General features: G+C 35.9%; 1 protein-coding gene across 1 annotated transcript in view; it reads left to right on the top strand.

Moving 5' to 3' along the window:
• The window catches only part of SLC44A1 (solute carrier family 44 member 1), a 97977-nt gene that overhangs the window by 38136 nt on the left and 39339 nt on the right, over positions 1 to 20502 (top strand). The window contains exons 4-5 of the mRNA XM_008068896.2: positions 3089 to 3225; positions 16529 to 16622. Coding sequence (XP_008067087.2) covers positions 3089 to 3225; positions 16529 to 16622 — 231 coding nt within the window. The remainder of the gene's footprint in view (positions 1 to 3088; positions 3226 to 16528; positions 16623 to 20502) is intronic.

Here is a 20502-nt window from a genome sequence, read left to right on the forward strand (position 1 = left end):
CTCGCCAAGTTGCCCAGGTGGGTCTCGAACCTGCAGGCTTAGGCAATCCACTCACCTCAGGCTCCCAAAGCACGGGATTACAGGCTGAGTCACCGAGCCCGGCTTAAAGATACCATTTCAAATAATTTTTTAGTTTGGTTGATTTAGATCTTTTCAAACCATATATTCAGACTAAAAAGTGAGCAGTACTAATTTTACAGTATTACAGTCATCGTAGCATTCTTCTAGCCGTCATGTTCTTGTTTTCCTTGCACAAGACCTGTTGTAGGGGCCTCCTTAGTTCTCCTCAAGTGTAATACCCAAACAGTTGTGAATATTTCTGCACAGATTTTTTTTTCCCCAAATGAATACTAAATGTTAGTATTGTAGTCCTGGTTTATGCCTATATCAGAAAGTGTTGCATTTGGTGCTTTACTATCAAATGTAAAATTTGTAGAAAGCAAATGATATTCTTAATGATAATGATGTGAATCACCTGAGCACATACTATATGTTAGGTGCTTTATATACATTATCAGTCACATTACAACAAACTATGAAATAAATGATATGTAGTTTTTCAAGTAAGGAAACAGAGGCTCAGATGGATTCATATATTCCCCATGGTCAGAGAATTATTAAGAAAGAGAACCAAAAAGCAAGCTCAGGTTGGTTTGACTAAAGCAAGGGATAAGGTTGCTGCCTAGTCACTAGTATAAATTAAGGAAATATGTTTTAAGATAGGAAAAAAGTTAGAAATATAATGGGGGTCCTTTTGTTATTGAAGGAGGCAGAAACCTGAAGAACAAACAGTGCATCTGTTCTTAAGAGATTGTCATTGATCCAGCCTAGGCACAGCTGCAGGACCCTGGCAGCCTCTGACTTTCTTTCCTTTTCCCTAAATGTATTCCTCTACTGTGATGTGATTTCTCCAGATGGTTCCCAAGGTATTGCTCATCACTTAGAACTGTGCATCCAATCTTCTCCCCTTTGCCATTTCCACTGTCTGCCTCCCACAGAAATATACAACAGGATTGTTATGAGGATTAAATGAGTTAGTATGTATAAAAGGTTTAATAGTATTTGGTACATAGTAATTACTCAATACATATTGGCTATCATGATTTTTATCTTTAATAGTACTATTTTATTGTTAATAGTATTAATAGTGATGGTGGTGGTAGTGGTGATGATAGCTGTAGTAGTAGATTCAAAGGTTTTATGACAGCTTTCTCAAGGACCTGAGTGTTCCCTGTCTAGGACCTGGCTTTGTACAATTCATTGTACAGGGTCTCGGGCATAAACATGCACAGTCAGAGGCACAGGATAGATGGGATAATTAGTAAGGGAATGTTTGTTTCTACCCAAAAGTTGTTAGAAACAGTTCTTTCTATGCCCTATGTCCTTGTCATCAGCCATGGAAACAGTCTACAAACTGTACTTCTAAACCACATCATTCTGCTTGGCTTCTTTTCTTTCCTTTTATCTATATAGATGGAAGATTAAAGAGTTTGGAGTCACTAACAGGGTCACCAAAAAAGTATTTTTTTTTTAGGTTGGTAGATTGCAGTTTATACCTGACCTTCATGCTGGATTCCTGGTCTCCCTTGCTGTGCTGAAGTGTATAGTGTTACTTGATTTGCAAAGGTCTCTCTGGTACCCTCCCACCCGCTTTTTTTTCTACTTAGCTTTTTTTTCCTGGTACTCCTTTATATTTTCCATTTTAGCATATGTGTTGACTTTTTTTGCTTTTCTGTTTATTCACCTAATTCTTATATTTGATATTTCCTGTTCCAGATTGAAATCATATTTTGCATAGCAACAGAGTTTAACAGTGTGTGAAAGGCTATTGACAGATTCATGATTTTATTAAACTTCTCATAGACTCCGTGGAATTGAACCCTGGGCTGGGGGGTTTTAACTCTTTTTTAGGTAGAAGCATTTCTTCTTGTACTCCCTCCCTTGATTCATACTGTTACACTTAGCTTATCTCAGTAAGAGCGTTTGGCCCTTACTTTCTCTTTGAGCAAATGATAGCATCTACAGTCTTTATCATCTCTTCTACTTTATGACATTTTAAAAAATACCTGTTTTGACTGGGTGTAGTGGCTCACACCTGTGAATCCAACACTTTGAGAAGCCAAGACGAGAGGATTGCCTGAGCCCAGGAGTTTGAGACCAGCCTGAGCAACAGGGCGAGACCTCATCTCTACAAAAAAATAAATAAATAAATTTAGCCAGATGTGGTGGTGTGCATCTGTAGTCCCAGCTATTGGAAGGCTGAGGTAGAAGAATTACCTGAGCTCAGCAGGTTGAAGCTGTGGTAGCTGTGTTAGTGGCACTGCATGCTAGCCTGGGTGAAGAGTGAAATTCCAATTAAAAAAAAATGTTTTAGTGTGATTTCTTTTTAATCTTTTCTTTTCTAAAATATAAATGTACAGGATATAGAGGAGATAATTTAGGATCTGAGGATTATTTTATCCATCTGTAATGGACAGTATCTGTATTCTTTCTAGAAGGTGAACATCGTAAAAGACAAAAGAAGGAAATTTAAAATAACTTTATTTTAACACCCAGAGATGACTGTAGTTAAAATATTGGTGTATTTCCCTCTAGTCTCCATTTAACTTTATATGTTCAATTACATATATATTAATTTATATATGTATATATATTAATTTTGAGAATTATATATTTACTGGTTTAGTATAACATATAGTACATGTTAATTATATGGCAGTATTGGGATATTCCAATAATTTTTTGGTACAAGTTTGCCACAACAAGAAAATGAAAATTTATGATTTTAAAAAAAAAACTAAAAGAGATTATTCCTGATTATAAAAATCTCTGTGTATACATTACAGACATTTAAATATTAAAAAAGTAGATAGTGAAAATTTGAATCCTATAATTCCCCTAATCCCACTGTTAATAGTATGTTTTTAAGCACTTATTTTTTAAAAAATTCATTTTTGATTAGATTTATGAAATTTTTATTGTGAAGGAATATGAAATAGATGTTCTTTGCTTTTAGGCTAGTCAAATATACAGTGAACCAGAATTTGTTTTGTGAAATAATATCTCAGTTTTTTTCTCCATGTTTTAGGTATGTATTCTTTTTGGATCCATGCAATCTGGACTTGATAAACCGGAAGATTAAGTCTGTGGCACTGTGTGTAGCAGCATGTCCAAGGCAAGAACTGAAAACCCTGAGTGATGTTCAGAAGTTTGCAGAGATAAATGGTGAGATGGCCATCCAAATCTGTCACCTATTCTCATTGTTAAATATTCCAGTATAAATGTGCCTTAATGTTAAATAAATCATTAAGGGACCTTAAAAAGAAAAAGAGAATCGAAGTAATTTTGGACTTTCTTGTTAAAAAAAATATGAGTCACCCAGGGAGCTTTTTAAACTCCAGATTCCTGGGGGTCCCCCCAGGGAAATTCTGACTGAGTGGGTCTTTGGGCTATGGAAATTTGTATTTTTGTTATAAATGTCTCAGGTGATTTTGATGTAGTCTCTTGAGTATTTGGAAATTACTAGACCACTCTATGTAAAAATTGTTTTTTTCCCCCTTTTCAAGTTTTAGTTGAAAGTAGTTCAATTAGTGTATATATATATTTATATATCCTCTATTTAACAATGTAATGTATATATAATAATAAATTATAAAAATTCAGAAAAAAATATAAAGAAGTAGAACTAAAAATTCCACCATCAATTCTTTTTCAATGTGTTGGTGTGTATATAATTTTGTGCTCTGCTTTTTTGTTGTTGAGTTGTGGTGTCATTCTGTCACCCAGGCTGGAGTACAGTGGCACACTCACATCCATCCCAGCATTGACCCGCTGCCTTAGCCTTCCAAGTAGCCAGAACTACGGACACATGCTACCACGCCCAGCTAATTTTTGATTTATTGTAGAGATGAGGTCTTTCCTGGTTGCCCAGGCTGATCTTGAACCTGCAGGCTTACAGACTGAGCCACTGAGTTATGTCATAGTTGTTTTCTAAGAATAATTTTGAGAAACATTGATGTTAAACTTATGGGAATTAGCTGAGAAAACTGACATGGTCAGTTACCTGAAATCTCGCTTTGTTCTCCTGGGTTTCTTATCTTCAGATGCCATCCTCTGGTCCACATGGCTTGCTTCAGGTTTCTTCAGAGAATTTTTTTTAACTGCTTTGTGTGGAGGGCCACAAACACATGGCCCCTCAAGCCCATGTTTTTGAACTTCCTTGAGGTTTCATGTTTGTATTTTGTGTGTACAAATCTTCAGGGCTGCCTCAGCCCTCCCCAGATCCATAGGCTAGTTCTGGTTCCTTGGAACAAGGGTTGACCCCACCCCACCCCCAGTTATCTAGCTCATGTAACTAGCTGGGTGGATATATAGCCTGGGGCCATTTCTCTGTACATACTAGCATAGCTCCAGAGTCTTCTAGATGGCAGTGCTAGCCTTCAAGGGCAGGAGGACTACAGCCTTCCAGACTGACAGTATCCATTCCCACCATTCCATGCCCTCAGCATAAGATAGTGGAAAGAGCATGGATCCATTTGGATTGGGATTCCAATGCTGACTTTGTCACTGACTGGCTCTGTAATGAGAGACAAAAGGTATAACTTCTCTGAACTTAGGTTTTCTTATATGAAAAAATGTGGATTAAAAATAATACCTCCCTAACAGGTTGTTATGAGGATTAAATGAGATAATTCATGAAGAATACTGGATGCTTGGTATAGGCACTGAATAAAGAAGTGCTTTCTATTTTTCAAGATCTCATTTTCTATTCCTACATGATATCTCTACATGTCGACTTGCTGAGCCTCATTTCAGAACTACCTACTTTAATATTATCTGACTTCTTTAAAGAGGGGTGAGTCCTTCCTTAAGGATTTTTCCAGAATCTTAGACAATGTGAGTATACATAGTATACTCTGATATGTAGTGTAGTTGGGTGGTTAAGAGTATAGGTTCTGAAGTCAAATTATTTGGATTCAGATGTTGTTCCTATCAATTAATGGCTGTGAGACCCTGGGCAAGTTATTTGACTCCACTTTGCCTCAATTTCCCCACCTATGAAATAGGGATATTTGTACTTAACATACCTCATGGGATTATTATGAGGAGTTAATACACGAAAAATGCTTACATGGCAAATAGTAAGTCGCTAATAAGAAAGTATTGACTGGTTCTGTTACCATGATTAGTAGTAGTATTGTTATTCTACGAATGGAATATAATAGTCTTTCTGCTTCTAGTCTTTGTCTACTTTTAGTTCTCTTACATACTGCTGCCATGTTAATATTCCTAGAACTTCAATCAACACTAATGCCTTGCTCAGAAGTCATCAATTGTAAAAAATGAAATAAATGTCTGTATGTCTTATGCAGTCATTTAAGCTATGATGTAGACTTAAACTATCTTCCAGCATGTCCTCTCCAACCTACTGGATATGAGTCTTGGTCCCATGAACCTGAGCTGACATCTGAAGAGCCAGAAGAGGGCTAGGTCCTTGTTGACTGTATGGGCTGCTGTGATAATCCCTTGAGGAGAAATGGCCCGGCCTTCCCTGCTTGCTTGTATTGTTTCCAAACCAGTATGCTGAATGAATATGACACTGTGTGGCCTCTTCAGGTCCAGTGAAGGAGACCCGCCTGGTGGGTTTTGCAGCTTTGTATTTTCCACAGTGTCTTGCACAAAGTAGGTGTTGAAGAAGTATTAATGAATGAACATTATCTCAGAAAACAGACTTATTAAATTGGTGCCTAACTACAAAGGCACCGTTAGGCTTTTGAGCCAGCTGTTTGTAAAATAAGTCAATAAATTAGGCATAACAAAATAACAGTAATGACAGCATCAAGAAACATAACAATGGAGGATGGAGAAGACAAACTTTTAACAAGCAAATAGAAAAACTAGGAAATTGTAGCAGAGAAGGAGCCTTTGATGTAGGGCCCTAAATATCTTATTTTAGTACAAGCCTAAGTTGAAATTTCTGAATTTTTCAAAAGAAACTATGTTATACTTTGGATTGGTAACTTAAAACTGGATCTGGGAGACTGAATTCCAATATTACTTTTATCACTGAGAGAATTGTTTTTCTGCTTTTTGCATTATTTTCCTCATTTTGTCGTTTTTTTTTTTTTGAGTTAGAGTCTCACTCCGTCGCCCAGGCTGGAGTGTGGTGGCATGCTCACGGCCACCCCAGCATTGACCTGCTGGGCTCAAGCGATTCTTCTGCCCCAGCCTTCCAAGTAGCCAGAACTACAGGCATGCGCTACCATGCCTGTCTATTTTATTTTTTATTTTTTATTGTAGAGATGAGGTCTCACCAAGTTGCCTAGGCTGTTTTCCAACCCGTGGGCTTAGGCAGTCCCCTCACCTCAACCTCCCAAAGAGCTGGGATTACAGGCTCGAGCCACCGCTCCTGGCTCCCCTTTTGTTTTTTTAAGTTATCTTTTCTATCATTTGAGGTGCAAGTTGATTCAAAGGGAACAAATTTTTTTTTTTTTTTTTTTTTGAGTTGGAGTCTCACTCGGTCACTCAGACTGGAGTGCAGTGGCTGCTCCCGGCCACCGCAGCTTTTTTATTAGTATCTGTGTCTGCATGTTGTTACAGCTATACTTCTGTTAGAAAATACACAGACCGCTTCTCGGCCTTTGGGGTACGATCAAGTGTAGAATACACAGGCCCTTTGATTTCAAATGTATAGATCTCAATTAATAATTTCAGAGAGGAATATCTTAAAGACACAACCCAGGTTTAAGTGGGAAATTTTCAAATCTGTAAGAGAGGGTAAAGTTCCACAAAAGAGACTAAATATGGAACTAAAACTATTTTTAAAAAAAAAAACCCTAGAAGCAAATGTAGGGGAAAGCTTCATGGCATTGCATTTGGCAGCAGTTTCTTGGATGGCACCAAATGCACAGGCAATAAAAGATAAAATAAATGAATTGGGTTACATCAAAATTAAAAACTTCTGTGCATCAAAGGACAAAAATCAAGAGTGAAAAATAAGCCCATGGAATGGGAGAAAATATTTGCAAATTTTAGACATGATAAGAGGTTAATATCCAGACTATATGAAGAATTACTATTAAAATAAAAACACACAGAAAGTCACAAGAGTTGGTGAGGATGTGGAGAAAGTGGAACCTGTGTGCATTATTGGTGGGTATGTAAAATGGTGCAGCTGCTATGGAAAATAGTATGGAGGTTCCTTAAAAAAAAAAAAGAAAGAAGAAAAATAGAGTTAGCATATGATACAGCAATCCCACTTCTGGGAATATATCCAAAAGAATCGAAAATAGGATTCTGAGAGATATTTGCACAACCATGTTCACTGTGCCATTATTCACTATAACCAGGAGGTAGAAGCAACCTAAATGCCCATCAACAGATGACTGGATAAAGAAAATGTGATACATATACACAAAATGGAGTATTTTTCAACCTTAAAAAAAGAAGAAAACACTGTAATATACTATGGCATGGATCAAATTTGATCCATATGCTAGGTCAAATGAGCCAGTCACACAAAGAAAAATGATTCCACTTACATGAAATATCTAAAGTAGCCACACTCTTAAAAACAATAAGTGGAACTATGGTTGCCAGGGGCTGGAGGAGGAGAAATAAGGGAGTTCCAGTGACTACAGAGTTTCAGATTTACAAGATGAAAAAGTTCTAGAGATCTGTTGCCTAGCAATATGCATATGGTTAACAGTGCTGTACTTAAAAATGGTTAAGGTAGTATGTTTTATGTTATGTGTTTTTTACTATAATAAAAAACAAGGGAGATATACACAATGGAATATTATGCAGCCATAAAGAAGGACAAACTATGGACTTTGCAGCAACTTGGATGGATTTAGAGTCTGTCATACTCAGTGATCTGTCACAGAAACAAAGAACAGAGTACCATATGTTCTCACTCATAATCGGACCTTGAACAATTATAATACTATAAGAAAGGGATTGGCAGTAGGGGGAAACTGTCAGGGGATGGGGAGTGGGATTGGCAGTTGAGGGAAACTGCTAGGGGAGGGAGGGGCATACTCATCAACAAGGGCTCCTGCATAATCAACATTTGTATACCTAACCCTGAATTGTACCCCACATCTTTATAATAAAAAAAATTAAAATAAATAAAATGGAAGAGACAGAGATATAAGCCTCTTATCTCTCAGAGGCTCTCACAGGAAGGAAAAAGACACATAAAAAAAAGTGAGGCAGTTTGACGCGTGCAACATGGATGAACCTTTAGGACATTAAGCAAAATGAAATAAGCAAGTTACAAAAGGACAATTACTGTATGAATCTACCCTAGGGAAGTCAAATTTATACAGAGAGAAAGTAGAATGGTAGTTGCCAGGGGCTGCAGGAAGGGTGTAATAGTGAGTTATAGTTTAATGGATAAAGGGTTTCAGTTTTGCAAGATGAGAAGAGTTCTGGAGATGGATCGTGGTGATTCTTACACAACAATGTAAATGTACTTAATGTCATTGAACTGAACAATTACAAATGATTAAGATAGTGATTTTTATGTGTATTTTATCATAATTTTTTCTTGAAGTTCATGGAAAAGAAGGATTCTTTTTGAAGTAGTAATATTTTAAATGCTAATTCTAAACCTTATATCAAAATGTAGGGTAAAATAACACATTTCTTACCAGAATTAAAAGATGATATAAATCCTTTTTTTAAAAGAATGTTGTTTCCATGACAACATTTGGACGTACTTTTTAGCACTTACAACCATCCATTCACGTGAACATTTATTGCCTTTAGAAATTATTTAAAATATTTATACGGAGAAGCTCCTGATTCCTATGGTGATGGTTTAAGAAATGCATCTATTAGGTTGGGCAAAGTGGCTCACACCTGGAATCCTAGCATGTTGGGAGGCTGAGGTTAGAGGAATGCTTGAACCCAGGATTTCATGACCATCCTAGGCAACATAGTGAAACCTCATCTCTATGAAAATAAAATAAATTAGTCTGGCATGGTGGTGGGTGACTGTAGTCCCAGCTCCTTAAAGAGGCTGAGGTGAAAGGATTACCTGAACCCAGAAGGTAGGGGCTGTGGTGAGCCATGATCATGCCCCTGCACTCCTGCCAGGGCAATAGAGTGAGACCCCAACTCAAGAAATGAAAGAGGGAGGGAGGGAAGGAGAAAAGGAGAAAATGCATCTATTAAGCAAATATTTCAAGTCTTTGTTTCTTTGAGACAAGAAAGAAAAATTGGTTTCTTGGACACTTAAAGTTTGTGGAGTGCCCCTGTCAAGTATGTCTGACTAGAATAGAGAATTTGGAAGAAATAGCTGGAAATTAGTTTGGTTATGTGGAAATGTTGACGTATTATGAAGACCTTTGAAAGGCAGGCAAAAGAATTTAGATGAATATAAGAGTATGAGTTCTAGTACATGAGTTGGGTGGCAGGTATACAACTATACATCTTGTTATTATGGTCCACAATTCATATATGACACAAGTATTATAAATATACGATGCTAGAGAAGAAAATAATTTTTAAATTGCCTTTTAAAAATTAAAGTTGTCAGATACTGTAAGGACTCAGTATCAAACAACGTTTCAGTTTTTTATCATCTTCTTGCAGTAGTATATGAATTTCCTATGGGCAGTATTGTGCTCTATTCATGTCTGAATTTCCATTCCCTAATACAGAAGCTCACATAGTAGATATCCATAAATGTTTTCTGAAAGAACCACAAACTATGCTTCCCTATTCATCTCTATTGCCACTTAATAACTTCTTATTCTCTCAACACACTTTATCCTCAATTCTGTATCTCTGTGAGTTGCCACCAGCAGGTAAATTGTTTAGCTTCAATCTTACCAGAATTCCTGTGAAATCAGTTCTTTTTATTCATCTCTAAGTAATACATTTTATTCATTCATCTCTCTCATACATACTCTCCAAGTGATTATTCATATCTTTTCTTCTCTGAAGCCCTCGTTTGTCCTCTTCCCTAAACTTATGCCCCATGGAGAAAATTGAAACCATCTGGCAAGAGCTCCCATCTGAGTTCTTATTTGCAGCAAGGCATGAATTTCATCATACTTTCACTTTCCTTCCCATTTGCTTCTGATGAATAGGCTCCTTTCTTCTTTCATTATCACTATTTTTGAAAACTCAAATAATGCATATAGTAGTCACCCCTTATCCACAGTTTCATTTTTGATTTCAGTTAGGGTCAACTGCAGTTCGAAAATATTTAATGGAAAATTCCAGAAATAAACAGTTCATACGTTTTATATTGTGTGCTATGCTGAGAAATGCGATGAAATCTCACGCTGTCCTGCCCCATCCCACTTGGACATGAATCATTCCTTTGTCCGGTGTGTATCCACACTGTACATGCTGCCTGCCTGTTAGACACTTAGTAACCCTATCAGTTATCAGGTCCAAAAGACAATATACAGAGGGTTCAGTACTTTCTACATTTTCAGGCACCTTCTGAGGGGTGGTTTTGGAATGTATCCCCTCAGAAGGGGGGACCTACTGTACGTTGTGGTGGGGAAAAGAATCATCCTTCTGCTGAAGCTGACTTTGACTTTGTATGAGATTTTCATCTCAACCCAGCCATAGTGTGACAGATGATGAAGGAAAGGAGAAGGCCAGTTCTCCTTTCTATATCCCCTCTCTAATTCTGGTCCAGCATCTCTGGTCCATGGACCACCCCTTCACTCCACTGTCCCCATTTTCCAGCATGGGCATCTGAGTCTGAGTAGATAGATAATACTTAAGTCCTCGGTATTTGTTTCCATATACTAGTTATTAGTACCTATTGTGTGCCACACACTGTAACAAATGCCTTGCATGTCATTTTGGTTTTTTCACTTACTGTCTAAATTCTTAATGGCAGTTTAGAAATGAGCATAACCTGTGAGGTGCAGTGGCTCAAACCTGTAGTCCCAGCTACTTGTGATGCTGAAGCAGGAGGATTGCTTGAACTTAGAAGTTTGAGGCCTGCCTTGGCAACATAGGGAGACCCCTGTCTCTCAAAATAATTTTAAAATAAATAAAATACATAAATAGAAATGAGCAAAACCTGTGAATAACTTAGTGGCAGACTACAGGTTGTCAGTTGGTGCTAATGTTTCACACAGGGTTTTTTACCTTTTCATTCTTATTAAACTATTTTGTGATACATATTTTGTCTTCCCTAACACAGTAGTAAACTCTGGCAGAAATCTTATTTTCCTTTTGTTAGTATCCGGTTATAACATGTGGAACAGAGTGCTTCTTTAAGCACTTCTTTAAATTCTAGAATTTTGTATAAATTCTGAGAGCTTTATGACCTGCCATTTGGATGGTGTTCATGTTTTGAGTAGAGTCTTGCAGCTTGTTGCTTTCTTAATGATCACTGTTTTACCATTAAAAATTTTGATAGATTATGTGATGCATTTAGATACTGCTAATTGTGAATACTAATAAGCATTTTGATTGTCATCAGGTTGTAAGTTTAGAGTCAGGTATCAATAGATGATCAGTAGTCTAACCAGTCAGTAACAATATAACATAAACCAAAGAGGAAGTATGGGTTCTTTTTGGTACAGCGAATCAAAAGCCTGGACTTGATATCGTTTATAATGAATGAAATGATCAACTCTAGCTACTGAATTGCCTGCAAGTCAGAGGCCAGCAAGGGTATGTGGTTGTTTAAAGAGGAGGAAAATCCTTAGATTAAACTAATTCCTTCATTCAACAAATACTTAGTACCCGTTATGTATGCACCAGAGATACAAAGTACAGTCTTCACATTTGAGGAGCTCCATTCAAACTTCTCCTTGTGCTCCACAACTCTGAGAAGTCTTATACATAGATGTTCAAAATTAATTCACTCAGCAAATATTTGTGTGTGCCTTACACATGCCAATAGTGGATGACAGGTGATGCTACATTTTCACTGGCTAATTTCTGTAGGTGAATGCTTCTTGGGAATTGCAAATATGGCCATACTTTTCGTGTGTGTCTAGAAATTGAAATTGGAAAATTATCTCCCATTCTTTCAGCATATAAATAATGGTTTCCTAATTGGAGAAAAATGTTAAATTCATTGGACATTCCATTCATGGTAAATAGAATTTGTCTTTCATAATGAAAATCATTCTACATTGAGAGATTCTCTTTTCTGTGATTCAAAATTTAACTGTAAATTTTAAAATCATGTTTTAAGGAATCTTTCCCCCTATAGTTTTAATGTATCTTACAAATATCACTGTGATGGTAAATTAAACATTTTAAATTTAAAGCAAGAAACATAAGCCCACAACATATCAGCTCTTAGTTTTGTTTCTTTATTTCAAATAATGTGCTGTTTTAAATATTGGTTCTCAACTAAGGGTGCTTTTGCCTATCCAATGACATTTGGCAATGTCTAGAGATATTTTTGGTTGCCATACTTGGTGAGGGCTTAGTGGGGAGGCTATTAGAATCTGGTGGATAGAGACCAGGGACATTGCTGAACACCTTGCAATGCACGGGATAGCCCCCCTACAGCCCAAAATTGCCTGTCACAAAATTTCATAATACTAAGGTTGAGAAACGCTACTTTAGATAGTATAACTTTGTAGTGAATGGTGAGAAGCATACGAACTTTGTATGTAATATTTAATATAAAAAATAAAATATATTAAAAACTGTTATTTTTTTTTTCCCACCCAGGATGTCCATTTTATTCAACAGAAGGCTTTTGGGTACCATCTATATACCAGGAAATAGGGGTTCCAGATATTTCAAAGGCATAAGGTTCCGTTCTAAAATTAGAGATAATACATGAACTTTAAAATTGCAAAATAATGTGGTATGTTTTATAATACAGACAAGTAGTAAATTATTTTGTTGGATAGGTCAGGGAATGCTGAGAGAAGAGGTAAAGTTTGAGTCATTTGTAGAAATTCTGCTCACTAACTCAGATGCTAGCCATAAAAGGACAGCAACAGCATGTGTAAAAGCCTGGATGCTTGTTACACAGCAAGAATTGATGTAAGTAGTTTATTATATTGAGATAAGCCTAGAGTTTTAGGTGGAGTCCTGCCTTGGGAGGACCTTGAATCCAAGGAGTTTGGACTTTGTCCTGAGGGTGGAGGTATAATATGACTAGTCTGTATTTTACAAAGCCCCTTCTGACAGCTATGGAATGGAGATGAAAAACCGTTTACGAGAGAGAGCATTCTCACTGACCCAGTAAGAGATCATGAAGGTGTGAGATAATATAGGAAGGTGTGATTGTGAGGACTTGGTATCTTGAGCATCTTGAATGGTATGAGAAGATGTAGGATAACTTGTGCATTGTATGGGTGGTGAAACCATTAACTGAGATAGAAAATATACAGGAGGAAAGTGTGTGATGAAAAGAATTTTTCTCCAAATATGTTTTTGAGGTATCTGTAGAACATGCTTTTTGACCAGGAGCTTATTGAATACTTGTCCAATTATGATGATTAGAAATGACACAAAAGCATCATGGCTTAGGAGTAAAGAATCTATTTCTAAATATGCCAGTGATTGCTTATAAGACCTTGGAAATATTACTTATTCTTTTCATCTGTAATTTTTGGAGTGTGGTGATGGAAATGTACTTCTTAGTGAAGTTGGTATAACTGTTACTGAGCTAAAGGATAAATTAATAAAGAATAAATAATTGAATATTATAAGGAATTTGAAAAATTAAGGTAGTTGAACATTCTGGGAGCCATAGCAACTGTTTACCATGATAAATGTTTATACACCCAAGTTAGGTTCCTAAGATCACTCATTTTGAAAGCTTTTGAATAACATCAGCTGAGTTGCATGGATTACCTCTGGTATGCTTTAGATAAGCATTTGTGTTAAGTTTTCTACTTTTCATCCTCTTTTATGATTTTTACCTGCTTTTGCTTTAAAAGAAACACTTTGTCTTACTGTTCCTATCCAAACTTCTTGTGCTAAATATTGTTTATTCCTCCACTGTAAAAAATAAAACAGATGCTACTCTTAAAATGTTTACTGAAAATGCATTAGCTGGTAAACATGAAAGGAAAGACAACTGTACAGTATTTGCCATCACTGCATTGTTTTAATGTTCTCTTCATTGAGGCTCCTCTCTTCACCAACCCTTTGAGCAAGAAGCAGTATAAGGTTTCTTAAGATTGTTACTACTAACACATTGTGAAAATCTTTTTCCTTTAATCTATTTAGTACAGGATCTATTTAGTGCTGGCCTCTGTCCCAGAATACCATCAGAGATAAGGCTATCATCCTTTCATTGAGTGTGATCCTGGGAAAGTATTTATAAAGTTGAACTCTCTTGCACCTGCTGACCTCCTTTTTTAAATGAAGAAAGGGTGGGGATGGAGATTATGTTCATAGAATTCAGATGAAGCAGTGTGTTTGGCAGCACTGACACAAAGTGCTTTGGTCTGGGCCTTTTATTTTGTGCAAATCGATTCCGTCCTGGACTCTGAAAGAAATGAGTTGACAGTTCAGATCAGGAAGCTGATGATCACATTGGGTGCTCAGCAGTTATTGGCACAGTTGCTATTTTTTTCATAAGCAATTCTATATGAGGACTCCTAGCTATTTCAGGATTAATCTAAAATGTTTGCTTGCCATTGCAATTCATGTTTTCTCTAAAATTGCTCTAAATAGAATCTTGTGGCATTATCTTGAAACACAATAGACAATACTTTTAGAAGAGTTAAATATTTAATATCCATGCTTAACTTTTTAAAAAAATTATCATTAAAATAGAAAAGAGGTTTGGGTGTGGTGGCTCACACCTTTAATCTCAGGACTTTGGGAGGCTGAGGCGGAGTATTCCTTCGGCCTAGGAATTTGAGACCAACCTCAGCCACATAGTGAGATCCCATCTCTGTTAAAAAAAAATACAAAAAATAGCTGAGCATGGTGGCATGTGCCGGTAGTTCTGGCTACTTGGGAAACTCAGGTGGGAGGATCGCTTGAGCCCAAGAGGTCAAGGTTGCAGTGAGCTGTGATCACACCAGTGCACTCCAGCCTGGGCAACAGAGAGAACCCCTGTCTCAATCAATCAGTCAATCACTCAATCAGTCAAATGTGAAAGGATAGTCAAAAACAATTTTTATAAACTAGTCTCTTACTGAGTCTGTCTTAAGCTGGAAAAGCTTGAAGAACAGTGCCATGTAATTTCCAAGTATCTTTAAAAATATATTTTACATTGTCAAATTGTGTGGATTATCTTTATATAAAATATATGCTACATGTATTTATATAAGTGTGCTATTAAGGCCCATATATTTAACACTTAGCATGGCATTTTTGCTGGTTTGGGGCAGCATTGTTTAATTAAATGGTGGTTTGTGGTTTTCTAAAAATTATTTTGATTTATATGTCAAGATATAAATGAAATAAATTCACTCCCAATTTGCTGTTGGTATTTCATTAAATCCAGCTATATTTGCTTTTCTAAATTCCCTTCTAGTTTCTTTTCATATGCTCACTTACTTTTTCCATAATTACCTCAGTGTTGGCGTCTGCTGTTTTTTGCTTCACATTATATTTTAAGCTGTTCTATGGTGGTACAGTATACAAGTTCATTATCATCATAATACAAATGCAAAGCTATTCTGTCTGTATTTAATAATAGAGTATTTGACCAAATTAGTAATCCAGTAAGAGCTTCAGTTAATCAAATATAAACAGTTTATGTGATATAATGCAGCAAATTAGAACTGGAACCTAGGTCTCCTTACTTAATATCCATTATACAATAACCTCCAGTATTCTAGTTGTTGTATTACAAAATTAGTAGGTCAGCAAAGTAAGACTCATTGAATTTAGTAAACTGTATTCATTTTAAATTTCTATATTATTTATATAGATGTTAGCTATATAATCAGAAAAATAGATTTTTTTGCATAACCAATCTAAGGTTGAACTTAAGCTGTCTTAAATTCTGAAAACTAGGAATCATTTTTATCAATGTAATCAATTTGATCAATTTATTTACAGTTAGGAGTATTTTCTGTTTTTTAAATAAGAAAAAAGTGATATATTATCTGAATGCATATATATGCAGTAATTTTAAGTATTTAGTAATGAAAAGCATAAGAAAGAGAATATGTGTAGTTGAGTGCAGACTTGCTCTACTACTTAGTAGCAGTGTTTTCTTAGGCAAATAATTTACTTCTCCATTTCCTTCTCTCTAAAATAGATTGAACAATACCTGCCTTATAGAGTTATGATAATAGTGTAATTCATATATGTCATCTTGTGTGGAACCTGACATATAGCAGACGCTCAACAAAGGTAGTTCTAGTGCTTACATTATTAACTTTAACATTATTGATTAAAATTTATACATGAATTACATTATCAGTAATTTTAGAGAAGAATCAGTTTTAAATGATTGAGGACTGATAATATAGATCAAATTCGATTCTTATGAATTCTATGATGTTGGAAAGTTGTATATGTTGAATAATATAAGACTAAATGAATCAGTAAGATAATTTATTCATACTCTGTTCTGCCAGCTAACATATAACTTTTCTTTCAATAGGTTCAGCACTATGTAGCTACAACCTAAAGCCTTCTGAATATACTACATCTTCAAAATCTTCTGTTCTTTGCCCCAAACTACCAGTTCCAGCGAGGTAAATTGTATTACAAAGTTGTTAACTTGTTATTCTTGTTTTTGTTGGTAAATTTTAAACTATATATTTTATTCTGAGAAAATAGTCACTTGATAATACCTGTTGGCCAGGTCTAATACTTTTATAAACAAAATTTAAAAAGTAACAATAGAAATTATAACATTTCTTTCTTTCCCTTTCTCTCTCTCTCTCTCTCTCTCTCTTTCTCTTTCTTTTTAACATATAGACAGATAACTTTTTTGTTCTCAGATATTTTAAAGTTTTTAGGGTCCTTTTTGTTTTTATTTCCATGCGATAGTTTTTAGGTATACAAAACTGCTGAATCATTATAGAATCTGCAACAAACTTAGAAAACAAGTCTCACAATCTCTGATGTGATTGATTTCATCCTAGTAATCCTTGTAATACTTACTGGGATCGTTTTTAATTTGAAAACGTTTGTAAATTTAAAAAGTATGCCAGTGATTATTCTCCATAGTTTATTTCGAGTTATAATTTTTAGGTCCATTCTCTGTATTAGGTTGTTCGATTTACTTTATCCAAGGTCTTATTCAGCAAACATTAAGTATCTACTGCATGTAATGGATACAAAGATGAAACAAGAAATGTTCTTTGGAAGGATCCCAAAGTAGTTATAAGTAAAGCAAAATGTAAAATTATAAGTAGATCTTTAAATAAGGAAATAATCTAAAGCACTGTAGAATATATCCTCAGAACTAGGTATGTGTATGTATGTGTGTGTGTATATATGTGTATACATACACACTTTACAGTATTGGTCTGTTCTTGAGAACCTCAGTGTGGATTTCTAACTGTACAAGACATGAGTCAACTTTTCCAGGAAAACTAACTCAAGGCTACTTTTATTATATCTCAATATATTATAGTAAGCTATTAAGTAAAAATTTTTGAGACACATGTCTACTTTCTTTTGGATTACTTATGGGTGAGACTTGTGCTTTATTAACTTGAATATGAAATTTTCTGTTGAAAGGTAGAAAAAGGATATACCAGTTCAGTTCACTTCTACCTCTTTCAATCTTGTCGAGTTGCTATTGAAAATCAAAATTTAAAGCCTATAGATAAAAATAAAGGGGCCATTTTAGAAGATACTCAGTAAGAAAGACCTGCAAGTTATGGTCTTAGGTTAAGAAGATTGTATTCATGAAAATTGAGAATATTAGGGAGGCTGTAACAGTAAAGAAAAAGAGGTTTTTTGAATAGAGTCTTGGAGATAATTTATCGATATTAAAAAAATGAAAAAGCTCTATACCCTTATCTACTTAACTGGTAGTCTATTTTAAATCATGCTTTGAGAATAGGATCATAAATGGTCATTCAAGCCCACAACATACTATACCAGGATGGCTAGAAAACCTGGGTGTGAGAGTAAAGTTTCTGCTCCTGTGTAATGTCAGGGAATGATGGTAGGGGGTGGGAGTGACTCAGGTCGTACTGCACAACCTCCCTGGCCTCTGACCTCTGACCCTGCCATGTCGATCCTATTTCTTGTTATCTTGGGTGTTCCAGTTTGGGTTGCACTCACACATCTCACATCTTCCTAAGGGCATTCACTGGGAGTCAAAGCATAATATTAGGGGTGAAGGTTTTAAAGATGGACAGAGATGGCTTCTAACAAGGTAATCATCTAATATCTCACTAATCTAAGGTGTAGTGCTGAACCTATACCATCTGAAAACTGACTCCATGCTGTGTTTATGCTGTGTGTAAAGAGCCTTATGTTTTACATAGTTTAGTGCCTCACACTCTAAGCACCTTACCCCTTTTTAACACTTTATCTGAAATAAGCCTATGGGAATGTAAAGGAGAAGAAACAGTTGATAAAAGGAAAGCAGACCTTGTAAATACCAAGGTTACTTAGTATTTGGTAAGCAAAGTGAAAGGATCTGAGAATAAGAATAAATTTGTTTTAATAATAAAACTTGGGACAGTACACTATTTCACGCAGAGTAGAATTAGATACCAAATCTCCAAAGTTGAGTAAGACCTAGTATCTGACTTTAAACTCATAGTCTAGTAGGGACTTTGTTTTTGGTAACTTTTTTTTTTTTTAATTTTATTTTTCTTTGAGTTGGAGTCTCACTCTGTCGCCCAGACTGGACTACAGTGGCCACTCCCGGCCACCACAGCCTCGACCTGCTGGGCTCCAGCAATCCTTCTGCCTCAGCCTTCCAAGTAGCTGGAACTACAGGCGCGTGCTACCATGCCCGGCTAATTTTTTGATTTATTGTAGAGATGAGGTCTCGCCAAGTTGCCCAGGCGGGTCACGAACCCACAGGCTCAGGCAATCCACTCACCTCAGCCTCCCAAAGGCGTGGGATTACAGGCTGAGCCACCGAGCCCAACTGGTAACTTTTTTTTAATGCCAAAAATACAGCACTAAGCAAAAATACAGCACTAAGCAAAACTTAGGCAGTTTTAATGCCAAAAATACAGCACTAAGCAAAACTGAGGCGGGCAGGTGGGCCATCAGCATCTTTCACACCTCTTTTCCTGTCCTCCTAGGAGCATCCTAGTGGAATAGAGGAACACAAACTTTGAGATAAATCTAGGGGTAAATTCTATGCCATCACTTTCTATTTGGCAACTCGAGCAAGGCTCTTAACCTCTTAGTTAGTTCCCTAATATGTAAAATGGGACTAGTCAGTCATACTTCTCTCTTGGAATTGTTGTAAGAATTAAATAAGGTCATATAGTTAAACATCCATTATTGTGCTTGGCACTTGGCTTAGAAAGTATCATTTCTCTCAATTTCTGGAGCCTCTCCCGTTGTCCTAGTCTTTGGTATCCAGAGCTCTTCTGCAGCTGAAAACTGTGCATGTATTAGAAAAAAGCAATCATAAATTAATATGCAATAAAACATTAGTGACACATCATAACCAGGCAGTTACTGGGAGCTTTTGAATATTAAAAGCAGATGCCTAGAAATAGTCATATTGTATGCAAATCCCTATCTCTCTATTGGTGAAATGCTAAGCATGGTAGTAATATGGGGAATAGCTTATAGCGTTTTTAGGTATAGCCAGAGAAAACAGTAATAGTAGAAACAGATGACATAAATTCAGTCATCATTTATTTAGGCACCTCTGGATGCCAAAAAGGTTATTAGGTGCTGGGGAATTAATAATACAGTAATGTGGAGATGAGAAATGAATGGCCAAGAAAAATGTTATCTATTAATATTTTTTAGTGGAAGATTGAAGGGTAAATTAACGTTTACAAATCATCTACTGTGTGGCAGTTACCACATTAAGTCTCTCAGATATACTAGCTCATTTAACCCTCACAAAATCCTGTAAAGATATTGTCCCTAATTTGTAGATGAGGAAAGAGAAGATGAGAGAGATTATCGAAGGCCATACTACTAACTGTTTTGGTCTTGTAGTCTACACAGTTCTTGTTTTAAAAAAAAAAAAAAGTACAGTAGTAAAAGAAGAGAAAAAAGAAATACCACTTCACTGCCATTAGACTCTTGACTGACTTATTTCCTGCTTTTTGTGGATGATAGAGATATTGCCAGAATACTCTATTGCTATTCATTCTTAAATAAAACTTTTAATTAGAAATCATATGTAATTTTGTATTTATAACCTGAGGTTCTAAAGTAATTATGTGAGTTGCTACCTTCTCTTGTAAAGGCACGTGGACAAGCAATATTAGGCATTATTTGTCATTATACTTTAGGGAGCTCATTAACTGTGATAATCTGGATAAAGGCAAATGGACAGTATGTTTGCCAAGGTAAGATACAATTTTTCTGTGAGTAGCTAATTTTTAAAAAATCTTTAAAAGACTTATTATAAATTCATTTTGTTCTTGTTGACTAATGTTTCAATAACTGAAAGCATCTGTTCCTAAT

This window comes from Carlito syrichta, unplaced genomic scaffold (genome assembly GCF_000164805.1).
Source record: "Carlito syrichta isolate Samal-C Ts95f unplaced genomic scaffold, Tarsius_syrichta-2.0.1 Scaffold311632, whole genome shotgun sequence".
Classification (NCBI taxonomy): Eukaryota; Metazoa; Chordata; class Mammalia; order Primates; family Tarsiidae; genus Carlito; species Carlito syrichta.